Source organism: Hydractinia symbiolongicarpus, chromosome 8, assembly GCF_029227915.1.
Source record: "Hydractinia symbiolongicarpus strain clone_291-10 chromosome 8, HSymV2.1, whole genome shotgun sequence".
Classification (NCBI taxonomy): domain Eukaryota; kingdom Metazoa; phylum Cnidaria; class Hydrozoa; order Anthoathecata; family Hydractiniidae; genus Hydractinia; species Hydractinia symbiolongicarpus.
In genome coordinates, this window is record NC_079882.1 from 23,545,350 (window position 1) to 23,561,892 (window position 16,543).

General features: G+C 35.1%; 3 protein-coding genes and 1 long non-coding RNA gene across 5 annotated transcripts in view; 3 read left to right on the forward strand and 1 right to left on the reverse strand.

Annotated features, from left to right (window-relative positions):
• The first annotated feature begins 1,285 nt into the window (after positions 1–1,285).
• On the forward strand, positions 1,286–5,927 carry LOC130655272 (porimin-like). Of its 2 annotated transcripts, XM_057458008.1 has the most exons (3): positions 1,286–1,446; positions 1,522–1,691; positions 5,184–5,927. In XM_057458008.1, exons 2-3 carry the CDS (start codon positions 1,595–1,597, stop codon positions 5,525–5,527), a joined length of 441 nt encoding a protein of 146 aa, XP_057313991.1. In that variant the 5' UTR covers positions 1,286–1,446; positions 1,522–1,594; the 3' UTR covers positions 5,528–5,927. The 2 variants fall into 2 exon arrangements, with proteins under 2 accessions (XP_057313991.1, XP_057313992.1); XM_057458009.1 differs by lacking the exon at positions 1,286–1,446 and having other exon boundaries at positions 1,472–1,691.
• Positions 2,602–4,116, forward strand: LOC130655264 (polyubiquitin-C). Its single transcript, XM_057457998.1, has one exon. It carries the CDS (start codon positions 2,675–2,677, stop codon positions 4,046–4,048), a length of 1,374 nt encoding a protein of 457 aa, XP_057313981.1. The 5' UTR covers positions 2,602–2,674; the 3' UTR covers positions 4,049–4,116.
• LOC130655274 (uncharacterized) lies at positions 5,810–10,308 on the reverse strand. The gene is made up of 2 exons (XR_008984614.1): positions 10,211–10,308; positions 5,810–6,585 (listed from the first exon to the last, which is right to left on the reverse strand). It is a non-coding gene; the product is annotated as an uncharacterized LOC130655274 (long non-coding RNA).
• The window catches only part of LOC130655263 (sodium/hydrogen exchanger 9B2-like), a 30,055-nt gene continuing 23,820 nt past the window's right edge, over positions 10,309–16,543 (forward strand). Inside the window, exons 1-2 of the mRNA XM_057457997.1 lie at positions 10,309–11,430; positions 14,917–15,092. Of these exons, the coding sequence (XP_057313980.1) occupies positions 10,757–11,430; positions 14,917–15,092 (850 nt within the window). The 5' untranslated portion in view covers positions 10,309–10,756. The remainder of the gene's footprint in view (positions 11,431–14,916; positions 15,093–16,543) is intronic.

Consider the following 16,543-nt stretch of genomic DNA (forward strand, 5'->3'; position numbering starts at 1 on the left):
CAGGCTGGTGGGCCAATGTCCATTCCTTTAACCAATCCTACTACGATAAAACCAGGTCTTAAAAACCATTAAGATATAAAGTTGTACGTTTGTTATAGCCTTAAAGAAAAAAGCCTTGCAGAGAAGATTTCAAATTTTCAAGCAAAAGTAGTTACTGACTGATTCTTAGGAGGTTGCAACTAAGGAAACCAACTGCTTCAGGAAGGCTAGAGTCACGTCTACTGTGGAACAGTCCATCCTTGCTGATGCAGGCGGCCGGTTTAATCTTCAATTAAATTTTCAGTTTAAATTAATTGAAGCAAGCTGGTCCAACATAAGTGCCTGGTGATGTTACCGCTAATCCTCATGTGAGTTTAGACAACGATGTTATTGCCTCTTGAAATCTCTGTAAGTAACATCACTGACTAACTCCGGGATCCCCAAGCAAGAAGAAGAAAAGGTAGTGAATCATTTGATCCAGGTTTTAAAACGCTCTTGACATCGACAGTCGAGTGCGCCCTTAAGAAAATTAAAAGACGGTGTTGTTCAGCGAGCAACTTAAAAACAGACAACGCTGGGATCGAGGTTGCCTCAACAGGGCTTTTTTACGCCTATGATATTTTGCCATCCTGTAAAAAGAGTCATAATAGGACAAAGTTGTGCCAGTGGTTAATTAATCTTAACGGCATGCATCTTTCCTCTCCCTTTGTGTCATGTTAAGTAAGGACTAAGGAAAACAGTTCCACTTAATGACAACCTCGATCTCAGGACCTGGTGTCTCATATATTGGACAGCCTATCAATAAGTGCAGCGCCCATAAGACACAAAAAGATCTGGAAACGAGGTTGACCTAACAAATGTTCAGACGAAAAAAGTGTCGAGTTAACGAATATTCGAGTTATCCGAGGTTGCAGTTAACCAGATTTTTTAATAAAGAAACTATTATTGAAAGTTCAAGGAACCCTAGAAAATGGTTCGAGATAATGAAAGTTCGAGTTAACCGGTGTTCGAGTTACCAGGTGCTAACTGTATTTGTTTTCGCACAGCTGCTAGGTTACGTTATCAGGCGAAGAAAAACATTTACGCAGCATAAATAGTGATAGAATAACAACAACATCGTATTCTGAGAATTGCTATTCACACGATGGCCCATTGTCCCTATCAAAAGCATAATTAGCGATCACCATTTTTAAAATAACAAGGAAAACAAGTGCTGTACTTGTGGTAACCGAGGGTTAAATCAATCCCTTCTTAACTTTTGTCCTTGGTTTAGATTTATTGAACATCGAAAAACAAAGCCTCGATTTCAGTTTATTTTATTTTTTTAAAAGGCATCTGTTATAGAAAACAAAAGGTACATTGTTTAGAATAAGAAAAAAAAGATTTTCTTGATTCGTGTAGAATTTTAAAAACAAAACTTCATTATCCAACGGTGTTGAGAGGTAGTAACAAGAATTAAATTGTGGAGTAAGTGACTTCAAGTAGCGAACTTATTAAAAATATATAGACATAAATTAACATTTAATTATGCAATTGTTTTAGATCAAGCGTGATGCATTTTAAAGAAATTTTGTTGTTATATTAAAACATTTTGGAGAAGGAGAACAACACCATCATGCTCGTAGTATTTTATTTCGTAAATATTTTTCTGGGTGTTAGTATCGTGTGTGATAAAAATGAAACCTCCACCGCCACCACTATTAAAACATCAGGTAAGTTTTCTTCATTGCGCTTAATTATTTTTAAAACTTTAAGAAAGTTTAAAAAAAATAAAACGAAAGTTCGTGCTATGAGTTTCACAAACTAGCGTCTTATTTATTAAAGGAAAAATTGCGTTTAAAACTGTAAGAAAGTATAAAAAAATAAAACGAAAGTTCGTGTACGAGTTTCACAATCTTGTGTCTTATTTATTTATACGTCAATCCTATTTTTCAGAAAGTTGAAACGATTTGTAGTAAAGAAAAATTTGTTTATTGTGATGCCTTCGTGTTGCATAACGTTCAAATAAATATAGAAAATCGGGGAAAAAGTGAGAATATAATAAATAACCAGAAGATCTACCAATAATTTTGCGTAGCAGCAAAGATCTGTATAAGAATTTTCGTTGATTTTTTTTCTTTGTGTTGAAGATTGACTCTAAATACAATATTTTGCGTTGTTTGTCAACTATGATTTAAAGTTCCGCTAAAATTTAGGAAGTTTAAAGTCCAATTAACCCCCCACTCACTACATACTGTTGACGCACGTGTTTTCATTTCGATTAAAGTGCTCTTCCCCACATTATGTGTTAAATTCCATTCATTCGCAAAAAACTTTTGCGCATGAAAGCACAGAAAACCTAAGGACGAGGTTGCTTTAACCTCGTTTTAACCTTTTTTGATGGTGTGTGTATAGGCTCAATTAATCCTTTTATTGTCTATTGTGTTTTGAAAAAGCGTTTAATCAATAATGATCATTCTGGGCGTTTTGTCACAATAGACAATTTTTTCTGGTGGTTTCTCTATTTCGCAATAATTTTTTCAGCCAATGAGATTGCTTTAAAAATTGCTTAGCCAATCAAACCGTGATTGAGTCAGCGTTTTTTTTCAATTGTTATAAATACTGCAGAAACTATTTTGAAGCTTATTGAGAACTTTTCTGACTGTTGAGAAAGTAAAAAAATTCAAGAAGATTTTATTCGACAAACAAGAGCAAGATGCAAATCTTTGTGAAAACTTTGACTGGTAAAACCATCACCTTGGAAGTCGAGCCCAGCGACACCATAGAAAACGTCAAAGCTAAGATTCAAGATAAAGAAGGAATTCCACCAGATCAACAACGATTAATCTTCGCTGGTAAACAACTCGAAGATGGACGTACCTTGAGCGACTACAACATCCAAAAAGAGTCAACCCTTCACTTGGTCTTACGATTGAGGGGAGGAATGCAAATCTTTGTGAAAACTTTGACTGGTAAAACCATCACTTTGGAAGTCGAACCCAGTGACACCATAGAGAACGTCAAAGCAAAGATTCAAGATAAAGAAGGAATCCCACCAGATCAACAGCGATTAATCTTTGCTGGTAAACAACTCGAAGATGGACGTACCTTGAGTGACTACAACATTCAGAAAGAGTCAACCCTTCATTTGGTCTTACGATTGAGAGGAGGAATGCAAATCTTTGTGAAAACTTTGACTGGTAAAACCATCACTTTGGAAGTCGAACCCAGTGACACCATAGAGAACGTCAAAGCCAAGATTCAAGATAAAGAAGGAATCCCACCAGATCAACAGCGATTAATCTTTGCTGGTAAACAACTCGAAGATGGACGTACCTTGAGTGACTACAACATTCAGAAAGAGTCAACCCTTCATTTGGTCTTACGATTGAGAGGAGGAATGCAAATCTTTGTGAAAACTTTGACTGGTAAAACCATCACTTTGGAAGTCGAACCCAGTGACACCATAGAGAACGTCAAAGCCAAGATTCAAGATAAAGAAGGAATCCCACCAGATCAACAGCGATTAATCTTTGCTGGTAAACAACTCGAAGATGGACGTACCTTGAGTGACTACAACATTCAGAAAGAGTCAACCCTTCATTTGGTCTTACGATTGAGAGGAGGAATGCAAATCTTTGTGAAAACTTTGACTGGTAAAACCATCACTTTGGAAGTCGAACCCAGTGACACCATAGAGAACGTCAAAGCCAAGATTCAAGATAAAGAAGGAATCCCACCAGATCAACAGCGATTAATCTTTGCTGGGAAACAACTCGAAGATGGACGTACCTTGAGTGACTACAACATTCAGAAAGAGTCAACCCTTCATTTGGTCTTACGATTGAGAGGAGGAATGCAAATCTTTGTGAAAACTTTGACTGGCAAAACCATTACTTTGGAAGTCGAACCCAGTGACACCATAGAGAACGTCAAAGCCAAGATTCAAGATAAAGAAGGGATCCCACCAGATCAACAACGATTAATCTTTGCTGGCAAACAACTCGAAGATGGACGTACCTTGAGCGACTACAACATCCAAAAAGAGTCAACCCTTCACTTGGTCCTGCGATTAAGAGGAGGCCAATAAACTTACTTTAATATAATATTTCACTTATTTGTAACATTATTCAGTAAAAAATATATGATTTCCATAGCTATTAGTATTTAGTGTTCCTCCAATCTGCTAGGGCTAGGGTTGTGGTTTTGTTGCTTTATGTTCACTTGTGGTAAACTTTGCTGTTTTTTCCAATTCCAGCTGGTCTTTTTTTAATCACTTAAAGTGGCTGTTGCTTTTTTTAGAAGGAGGCTTGCGTTGCCTATATAAAAAAACGTGTGTGGAGAGTCAAAGCCCGTTTATATTAGCAAATTTTATTTGTAAAAACTAAAAGGTAGCTCAGCCTAATGAGTGCTATGTGAAATTTACGAACAAAATGTCAACAACGCTTGAAGTTTTATTGATAGATAGTAAAATAATTTACTCTGCTTTCAACAAGGCTTTGTCTTTTTAAGCGCTACAGTTCCAACCCTAAGCTCTATGCTACAGTTATAAAAATCAAGGGTGAGCCACAAAACGAAACATTGCAACCTTGTCCCAGATGTTCTTGCCTTTTTTGTCAAGTGGACGATAGCGTCTGTGACATACAGCTATCCCAGAGGTCGAGGATGGAAACATCACAGGCCATCAATTTTGATACACCCTGTAAAAATATAGCGCTTTATTTCCTATCTGGTGGTACCACTTTGAAAAGCAACCTCCATTTCAGCGCTGTATCATAATATATTAAATAACGCTACAGGCCCTGTGATTAAGGTTGCCTTTAAAACCACCACTTTGATACCCCTAAAACTAATGAAACCTACGGGAACACTTTAATGTAGCAGAAGATTTCAACTGAATATGAACACAAATGTCCCGTTTTGGTTATATCATTCGTCACGTTTGAGGTCCTCTATAATTATAACTGACTTTCTTACATGACATTGCCCTGCAGTAGGAAACGTTTCAAAAAGTTTAAAGCGTTTATTTTACACTCAGCAGACACATTTTCTTGTTTAAAAAAAAATCAACGAATAGTCAACTTAAAACTCTTAAACTTTCCGAATAAATACAGGAGTTGTAGTGAATTGTTAAAAATGACGTAAAGTCTAAAAACCGTGAGTGTGGGTGTGCGTGAGTGAATCTGAAAATGATATATACTTAAAGATTTTACAATTTTTTATAGTTGTATCTTTTCCTTCAAAAACACCACTTGCAAGTCCTACAGCGTCGACGCATGCTTCGTCATCAGTCAAAATATCTGCGTCGCTTTCAACATCTACTACAACATTTTACAGTAAAAGCGTAGCACCGGCATCATCAAGACAAACCTGGACGTCAAGTGTTCCACCAACAGTACCAGCAATAACCACTACACCGGAAAAAAAACACGAGGAAAAGCGAAGCGGTCGCAGATTTGACACTGGATCGTTTATTGGCGGAATGATCTTAATGGGGGCTTTGATCATAATCTTTTTCATCGTGCGGAAATTCTGGAGGGGTCGACCTAATTACGGAAAATTAAATTAAAAAAAATAAAATATTTTTTGTCCTTGTTAGGGCTTTATCACTGCACTTTTTCTCATGCAGAAAACGTTCTCAGAAGAACTGCACTTTATGCAGTGAATCCTAAATTCTGTTATAAATATAATATTGTTTGTAGAATTTTTATTTAAATTTTATGCACTTGTGTTATGCTTGTAAAGCTAAAGAGGCGAATGTTGTGTTCTTTCTATAAACTTGGTGCGCAGTTCTTTTCAGTCTAAATGATAAATTGACGGGTGTATGCGTCATAGTTAATTAGGCTTCGTATTTTTGGTAAATATTTATTTTTTAATTTTATGGTGTTTCGAAAAAAAATACAATGTTGCGTTAGAATTGTACAGTTTATTATGACAGTATCATCCCATCTTATATTGTGGTCAGTGCATTTGAAGTTGTGTTTTTAAAATCAAACCTTTTAGGAGACTGATTTACACTTTTCATAACTTTTTATCAGCATTATTAAAAATATTTCAAGAATATTTTATGGATAATGCTGACACAACAAATTTTGTAACCAATGATCTGCATATATTTTGAATTAAAAGAGATTACTTTATTAGCCTTTTCCTCATTTGTTTAATTAAATTACAAATGTCATCGTATTTTAAGCTGTTTATCTTTCAAAAATGTTTGTCCATTTTTTAAGAATCGCAAGAGTCAAACCAAAAAGTTTGATTATTATCAACCTTGTTCCCAATGCCTGTTGTCTCTTTTCTTTAACCACACAGCGAGCGAGACGAAAATGTTCGTCTCGCGCCGTCCCGATACAAAAGAGAGAAAACAGGCGCTGGGAACGAGGTTTGTTTCATATCGGACCAGCCTCCTCCAAGGCCATATTCGTATCGCCGTGCTGATATTAAAAAAGATACAAAATGCCTAATGGATGAGGTTGGATTACTTTAAAAAAGCGTGTATTGCAAGTAGTCCTTTTTATCCAATCCCGCTTGGATATACCAGTTTAAAATGCTCGTCTATAAAATATTTCCCTCCTTGTATACCATTTGTCTCTCTTCCGTTACGTGAAACTTCGTTACTTGTCTATTCTAAAAAATAAAGAGAAATATACAATAAATATTATTCGGCTCTTCGTTCGTTGTAAAAAATTGCAAAATAAAAAATAAACTTTTAAAAAGAGTATTTTCAAAACAGCCTTTTTCCCATAGGCAACAAGCCCTGGGACGAGGATGATTTTTAAAGCTGTCAGAATAAACATGAATATGCTGTTCACTTTTTAGCAGACTTTATGAACTGAAAACAGAATTAATAACTGGTATATAAAAAGAAAAGGCTCTAAAGTTAAGGCTGGTTGGTTACCATAACACAGTCGATGACATGAAAGCGCTGATTTAAAATTTACGGTCACAAATTCACCGTTCTTGGTGCCATCCTCCTCCTCAGGGTTTGTAGTTTGATGAATAGTTTTGCAATTTCGTTGACACGCAAGAATGACGCATTTAGAATAAGGTTATCAATAATTGGCAACTTCGTCTGCAGGACTCGTTAAGTTTTTTTCCTGGGGACGTGGTTGAAAAGTAGTAATAATGTATCTTGAACAGAATACCATTCTCACTCAAGCACAACAAAGATAAAAATAGGGTGGGAACGAGCATCGTTATACGCCTATTATCCAATACGGGTATTCCTTAATAAACAATTTTGTAGATAAACTCGAGGCAAAACAGTTGGAAAATAAGACGAAACACTAGGTTAACACATAGTTTAATTAAGCTTTCGCGGGTGTTTGTGTTACATTAATTTTTACTGATATTGTTGAAATAATAATGATATGTTCTCAAGCAAATCACTACAGGCAGGTGTTTATAAGCGATATAAACTAAATTCCTTTTTCTGTCTTTGCCTCTTCCATTCTCGTCTTTTCTTAATGTCCTAGGATGTTTTACACAACACATATAAACTTAGTTCTTAATGGCCGTCCCCTGTGTTACCATTAAAACCAATCTTAACCTCCAGAGCTCTTTCGTCTATCCTACTTGAGGCAAAAGCCTTGAGAAGTGGGGGTAAAGTTGTTATCAAAACAGCTGCGAAAGAACATAAGACTAAACTGTAGATCCAAAAATGTTTCTTCCAAATTTCATGTTTGTTATAAAAAAGTTCAACGATCTCTACTCAGTAGAGACGAGATGGGATTGCAAATTTATGAACCTCTTTTCGTTTTCAGGCTTTGATGAGTCTTTTTTGTTTTTGTCTGCGCCGGGTAAACTTATAACAGAATCACTCTTTCAAAATAAGTTATCCTGACGTTTACGGTAACTCGAATTTTAAAATGGCAGCCTAACTGCGCACATTTAGGCACCTTGTTGCTCAAGTTAGAAGGAATTTTTTTTATTAAGTTATACGGACCTTTTGGTGCTCACTCACTTATTAATATCTGAAATAATCTATTATAAGTTACATGCCTTACCAGGAGATAAAATGATGCCGTGCAGTCGTCCTCCCACACCTTATCTAATTTCACAATATTTCTGCAACAATGGTCTATCCACATGTCAAAAATTTTTATGACGTGAAGTGGTGTGTGGATGCTTTGTTTCCTGTCCCTTCTCCTCTTTATTACTTTTCTGTCATTAATTTCCATATTGTAGACAAGTGGGGAAGGTTTAAATGGGTGAACCCCAAACACACGAAGAAGCCTAGTGACTTTCATTCTTTATTGTCTTCCTTTTTGCTCTGCTGATAGTTTAAATAAGGCCACCATCAAAAATATGTTATGTTCGCGTCCTGAAAACCCCGCAAAAATGAGTTGGTTGGTCGATATATAAACGAAAAATAGAATTGGTGTTAGGCCCCAATTGGGAATACACCATTCTCCGATTTCAGCTTGTTCTGTAAAATACATATTTACCGCGAGGGGCCTCGGCACTAATCTACATTTTCGTATGTAAACAAAGCGTGTTCAACAGTCGACGTACAGTCTTCGAATATAAAACATGGCTAGACGTTGTGCTTTTTCTGTATGTGGGAATGAAGATTATGCACTAGAAAGATGGAGGAGCTCACACACATGTTCCACAACTCGTGTTTTAGGAATGTGTTCGTGTGAACCACCGTTCTGGTGAGAAATATAACGCTAACTTGCTGCCTTTTTTAAAGAAGTTTGAACAGTTTGATGGCGGATAGCTGTACTGTTTTATTACGTTTTTTAAGATTATTCACCTTTCCAACAGTAAAAAAACACTTTTAAGGCTTTTAGCTGGCATAAAATAGAGCAAGTATGTAAATATATAGGTAGCGTAAAACTGGCATAAAACTAGCTATACAAAGCTAGCATAAAATTAACTACTTAGCTGTGATAAAACTACCAATTTTGCTGACATAAACTTGAGAACGAAGGAGGATTTTTAACATTTTTTATCCTCTATAACATACAAAATAACATTTTCAATTCAGGAATCCTTTTAAGCCCGGCTCTATTTAAGTACCAAGCTAGCCTAGTTTATTGCTATACTTTTGAGGTTTCTGTTCAGTTTGGAATAAGAGCTTTTTAATCCTACTGTCATGAAAACTTGTTGTACGAAATAAAATGAAATATATGAAAATATATATATGGATGTGCGACATTGTTTACCTGTACTAAGCGCTCACCGTGGATTACAATTCATATTTTAAGTTTTTCCGCAAACATTTTGAGAAAATTTGCTATGATGGACACGACATGTAAACTGTATTTTTGCAGGAAAGTTATTTTTGGAAAAATATATTAACCTAAAACTCCCTAATGCTGTGTGTGTGCTTCACCCGATTTATGATATACTGCATGCTTCTACTAAAGCGCTCCACATGAATGATGGCACAGTTTCCTATTAATCGCTCCACCAGATGTTTAATATTGGGTAATACAGTTCCTTATCCAAACTTTTCAACGCCAGGTCCCCCCATCTATTTAGTAGAAAAAATTGAATTTTATTATCCACAAGAAGAATTAAATGGCTATATGTGCTGTAAATCCATAAGCATATGCACCACTAAAGTTTTTCATATATATGCCCTGTTGGTCTAATGGCTAAGACACTCATGAAAATGAGAGATCCAGGTTCAAATCCTGGACAGGGCAACAATAACCACTTTCATTTACAATCACAAAAATGTCATGTTTAGAAAAGGCAATTATACATGTTTGTCCTGCCAAGGAATCTTTTCAAAATAAGGACCACTAAATATTTTTGCTTCAAAACCTAGGGGGGGCAGTCCCACACTCTGCAATCCTTTCTATATTGTTGTATTGTACATTATTATACGTAATTTTTGAGTTGTAGGGGGAGAGTTTCTGTTGAGGTTCCTGCCCCTGCCTACCCTTCCTATGCCTTTTATCGTGCCTGCCTACTACTATGCCTTTGCCTGTGCCTCCCATGCCTTGCCTACCCCTGCCTTGCTGATTCCCATTCCTGTCTCATTGCCGTGCTTAATGCCTTTGCCTTGGCAACCTCTCCGCAACCCTTTCTATATTGATATTAAGAAGCGTAGTAAAACTATTTTTACAAAAATGACGCTGAGAAATTGATGGCATTTAGCACATCAACTTGACTCGTTAAACACATATTGCATCTTTTCATATAAATAAAGTTAATATGTTACTAAAAAACTATTTTAAAATAATTTAAAGGTCTATTTAATTAATTGTTTACCATAAGAAATAGTAGTAACACTTACTGTGTTCGATCACGTTAAGGGTTTGTTTACATACGAAATCCGCCATTATTAGATTACGTCATTTTAAAATTATGATCGCGCTGAAATCGGAGAATGGTGTATTTCAATGGAAGTCTTCTGCAGGGGACACCCAATGCTGGCATCCGGAGGGAAATGTTCAAATTTCTATGGTTCCAGATAGCCACAGCTCTTCTGAAACTAATAGAAAAAATTCCAAATTAAGTTTAAAATATTTCATTGTTGTATGATTTGAGAAATAAAAAATCAAAATACAAATGTGATAAATAAATTTTAGCTGGCCTTGCATGGTAAATTTTGAGAAACAAATACATCAGCTAGATAACAGGAAAGAGTTTGCAAGTCATTAGAAAAATAGATGCATGATTGCGAAAGTCAACTAGTATTTTCAATTGGGAATTGTCTGTTTGAAAGACAAAATAAAGGCTAGCTACATAACACCCTAATGAAATGTTAATAACAATCACTGTTTTTTAAATATTAAATGTATATTTTATTGCAAGAAGTTATTCAGGTTAATTTGTGAAAATGACTGATACTGAACTGGAACAAATAAGAATAAATGTACAAGATGGCACAAATCCGGAAGAGTCATCCAGACTTATGAATATGAATGATGCTGTCCACAATGATGGCCATTTAGATAATAATACTCATACGTCAAACTTGACATATAATGAATCAGACACAAAAATATGTCCTTTGCTTCCAGTACCTCTGCAAAAATGTTTTCCACCACAAGGAGCTGTTGCAAATTATCTTACAAGAGTGTTGGTTTGTGTTGTCATTTGGGCAGGGTTGATTGCTATGATTGGAAGTGATGCTCTACCAGGAGGAAATATTTTTTCCATTTATATTCTGTTGATCACTGCGTCATTTGGTGGATTTTTTGTTGGTTTTATATCACGATCGAACTGTCCTCCATTGCTTGGAATGCTTATTGTTGGTTTTATCTTCAGAAATGTGGAAGCTGTTAATATTGCAAAAGACATTAATCCGGACTGGTCATCAACATTACGTAGCATCGCACTGGTTATCATATTGCTTCGTTCTGGCCTTGGTTTGGATATAGATGCTTTAAAGAGGCTGAAGTTTACAGTTTTGAGATTAGCTTTTGTCCCATGTACCATAGAAGCTTTGACTGTTGCCATCACAGCACATTTATTTTTAGGAATGCCATGGCTGTGGGCTTTTCAGTTGGGGTAAGATATACAGCAATTCTAATAAAAAAGGGTTGACTTAAGGTGGCAGTAACCCTTTCAAAAATCGGAATGTTTTTACATAATTAGTTACGAAAGGTTATTTTCAGACTATATATCCATATTTTTTCTGTTATAACACACTTGTCACGATTTTATGGCTAAAATACTATTATCTTTCACCAAAGATATTCAGCCTCAACAATTTCTCTTTAAAATAAAATTCATGAATAATTTATTAGGTCTGCCGAAATAGTTTAAGTCTACGTGTTTGCGAAATTATACAGAAAGAAATGACGTAATTATTAAAGAGAAACGTTAATAACAACAAAAATGGCAAATTATGTAGAAATTTAAGACAATCTTCATTATGCTACACTGCACAAGCTTTAACTTTCGATAGCATTTTTGCTTTACTTTAAAATTTTCAGACATGCTTAGTGAATCATGCAGCCATGATACAGTGTGCGGAAATCTTTTTATTCAGAATATTTTTCTTTTAACAGCGTTCGATGCAGCAGGGTATGCTAAAAAAGAATCTTTTGAAAAAAAACAAAAGGCTATTGTTAAAAAAATAAGAATGAACAAAAAAAATCTGCACACCATTTTAACAGGGTTAACCCGAGATTCATTTAAAAACAGAAACTGATGAAAAATAACGAGATTGCAAAAAGTTGGAGCTCAAAGAAGCCGATTTTTTTCTTGTTTTTAATACATTTCTTTAAGAAAAATTTCTGCTGACTTAGCAATTTTAGTGTTAAGTTAAAATCATTTTACTATGTATTAAGACCTATATTTCTAGGAAATAGTAAAAAAAAATGGTATAAATAAAACACTGAGTAAATAATTCAGCTATTCGGACAGCTAAAAAAGGGTTACTGCCACCTTAAAGGGATCCTGAGGTACTTTTACAAGTTGGACTTACCTGGAAGATTTTCATAAGAATTTCCTAATGACATATTCACTTTTTATTAAAAGTTCATGTAACCCCCAGATAACGTTTTTTAAATATTTGTTTTTCTTGCCGCCTTGATGGCTGCTTCGATCTACTTGTTCGTTAAAAATTTCAGTCTAGCTCCAGTCCTTTCTAGTGGCATGTGAGCCTATCACGTAGCATTTTGGTAGGGCTCACAAATTAATGACTTTTACTCGCTATTATTAATGACTTTCATTCGCTATTATTAATGACTTTCATAGCCAAAAGCAATTAATAACTGTTGCAACAAAGTTTAAAAAAATCAACGTACTTTCCACATCGATCTCTGTACTAATGATTGTTTTTTTTAAAAAAATAATTCAACATAATATACTAGCCGTCTAAGCAATAAAACAAAAAAATAATATATTAGCAGCAGGTGTGTGCATGATTTCTTTTATTTCAAATTTAAAAGAATTTATTTCAACAAACAGGTTGTGAAAATTAATGATAACTATAGCCGGTTGACCTAGGCGGGGTATGATGCTCAAGTGAGTATTGCCAACCTTGTTCTCAACAATCCTTGGGGACGAGGTTGCCTAAGTTACTTAGTAGATGGATATATTTTTTATTAAAAAGTATTAAAAAATCAATAGAAAATAATACTACTTTAATTCATCCCATGATACAGAAAGAGCCAGAAATTACTGTCTAATTAAAGTTTGTTTTTATGATATTTTTTAAATATGTAGCACAAACATCAATGTTAGTTAATTAGTCTAGTAAACTAAACTCATCATTTTTTCCTTTTGCGATAGCACGCTGAAATAAGCAGTGTTACAAAAGCAGGACAGACATCACAGCGCGAGGCCAGAAAAGGGATACAGGTATCCTGTCTTCATCAACGCTGACAAACCCTCATAATTCGCCATTTTTAACGTCCATATATATAGCTATATTCGCACTTATTAGAATACTTGTGGCAGCTTCTAAATTTTTAGGCTTAACAAAACACAAAAAAATGTTATAGCCACCTCCTAATTAAAGATTATAATTTATGCCAAAGAAAAGCAAAGAAAAATAAGAGATAAAATAACGGTGAATTGCATAAATATTAAAGTTCAACGCAGAAAAAATGGCATTTTATTAAATATATTTTAGCGTTTTCTGCAATGATTTAATCAAACTACATTGGTGACAAACTGTTTTTAATGATGCAGTTGAAGCGCAAAACTAACTTTTTTTTTGCGAAGTTTGTTGTTCGTGCATTACCGTTGGAGGCAACTGAACTATGCTCCGGAAAAACAAATATTTTTTTCCGCTGTTATATCTTTGGCTATTTTTTACACATCTAATCACACAATGCCTAGGGATTTTTTATGTGCGATTTTACCACGTCAAATAATTGCCAAGGCGAAGGTACTTGTTTTGAAAATATGTCGGTAATTACCTCGGCAAATGCCAAGTGCCGTATCAAATTGCAAAGTTTGTTACTGCCCTTAATCCTATTTGGGCTGGAGGGGTGATGCAGCCCCCTCTCCCTTCCCTCTTTAACTTTTTCCATAACTTTTTATGGGCTTATAGTCACACCTTGATATTTTATTTGCCTTCCAAAATATATCCTTTTGAAATAAAAACCATACACAAATGTGTGACATGTTGAATAATCAGTAACTTTCACAACCTGCGTCTCAAATAAAAGTCTTTTGAAATAAAAACCATGCACAACTTGCGTCTCAAATAAAAAGTCCTTTGAAATAAAAACTATACATATTTTATTTTTCGTTTATTATTTCATGGAATAGGCACATTGAAACAGTATGCTTCTTCTGAGAGTTTTGACAGGGATATTAAAATATTTAACAGGAGGGGTTATAATGGCAATGTGTACATATGTTTTCCTTTTATTTTTAATTTTCGATTGATATTTTCCAATATTATAGTGCCATAATGGTTAATTTTGAAAGTAGCTATATTATCTGTTATAATAATATGAAAACTGTGTGTGTGTGTGTAGATGTCAGGCCTATCAATAAGAAAATAACACCAGAGCTATAAATCACTCCCCCAAGGGTACAATAATTTAAACTGGGCGAGCAATTAGAATAAATAAAATAAGATTATAAACCCATATTTTATCACAAAGTCTGTTTTCTTTATGTTGTGTTATCTTTTTTATGTATTTTAGTTCTTTTTTACTGTAAATAATAAGAAAGATAACATTGATTTCTATGTGAGATGAATTAATGTTGCTCAGCAGGAAAACTTTTTTTAGAATTGGGGGAGCAATTAATGGCTCAGCTAGTTTCTCATTTCTCAGAATTGGGCGAGCCTTTGCGTGAGCTAGAGCAATTGCTCTCCCCTTATTGATAGGCCTGGATGTGTTAATTTTCCTTCGATGTAACCAAAAGTAAAAACCAAAACTAAATGTAACCAAAACTAAAAACTTTTAGTATTCTAATTTAACAAACTAAAATTAAAAGAATATATATTTTTTTAAGAAAAATATTTTTTTTTTTGCTTGAACGGAGTTTGATCTTTCTTTGCAATAAGTTTGTAAATGTTCTGCTTAGATTCATTCTTGGAGCTGTCTCTCCTGCAGTGGTTGTGCCGTCTATGCTTCGTTTACAAGAGGATGGATATGGAGTTAAAGAAGGCATCCCCACATTAGTAATGGCAGCATCTTCATGTGATGATGTTCTTGCTATTAGTATGTTTGGTGTGTTTTTAGGGATTGCATTTTCAAAAGGTATTTGTTTTAAATATTTGTTTAATTAGTCTCAATAACATTAACTTGATGTGTTATACTGAAAAAACTTTAAAAATGGCTATTGCCAACCTGAAAAGAAAATGTTCTTTATATGATGATATAAAATGTCCTCCAAAATAATGTGTCCATTTCGGTGGTTTTTAAAAGAAATATTTTGGTTTTTGACAAAAAAGTATGTTGTTAATTGTATTGTATTATTCTGGCACTAGTCGATAAAGCCTGTGGAAAAATCCACTGAGGCAGGATAAATATGAAAAAAGGGTCATTCGAATTTTGATGACGTCAGCAACCCATCCAAAAAAAACCTTGTTTTCACGTTGCCTCTATTGTGTAGAGCTTAAACTGCTGATCAAGAAAATGTATATGATCATGTGCTATTGACGAACGGTTAAGAAGATGTAAATTTTTTTTGTCCGTAATGTACAGGGTTATATGTTCTTGACAAACGCCAAAGGAGTATCAGGGATTCAAAATTTTGCTGACGTAAGCAATGACCCGTCAAAACCCCCCAAAAATTTTTTAGAAATTTCTATACCTATTGACTTCACCGTATAGATCTTGAAACACTGATCAAGAAAATGTAAAGGTTCATCTTTTGACAAACAGTTGCAGAGATATTAGGGTTTAAAGGTTTTTTGATGAAGAGATAGGAAAAGGCGGATGTTAGGACAGACCCCGTTAGCACTTTACCATTCCACGTCAAATCATGGATCATCCCCGTTAAATCAACGATAGAAGAGTCGATAAAATCCATGTGCACTTTACCACTTTACGTCAAATAAGCGGGCATGCTATATAATATCCGCCCAAAACCCCCCAACCCCCGCCGTGTCCCCCGGGCCCCCTCCCGCCCCATGGGTCCCTCCCCACCCTCATCTGTCGTGCCTTATAATTTATAGTGTTATGTGTGTCTATAATGTCCTCTTGCCAGTGTGGTAATACCATCTTCCATAATTATGCGCTTATCATCATCAGCATTGAGAGCGAGTTTATTTGTTTTTATGGTATGAACATCATGCTTAATCGATCGAAAGGTCATCTGTTCTCTGTAAACATTTTCACCCTCCAACAGGCATCTCCTATAGTCATCGAAACCTATTGTCTTCCTCACCACACATTTCTTGACCCCCTTGCACCTCTTATCCTCCCTACCACATAGCTGTTTGTAAGCATAATTCTTAGCCCTAAGAGCGATAAATTCGGTCATTACCTTACCACCCAACTCATCCTTCATCAGACCAATGATCTTTTTATTAAAACCTAATGGTAGAGGTCTACCATCTTTCTTATCGTATCCCGAAGTGTCAAATCTCAAAGCCACATCGTCGGCGATATCTTTGTAAAAGTCGTCGGTTTTGATATGATAAACGAATGAATCTGTATCCATGTAGCAAAGCTTTACATCCACACCATATTTTGGTCTCATGTAA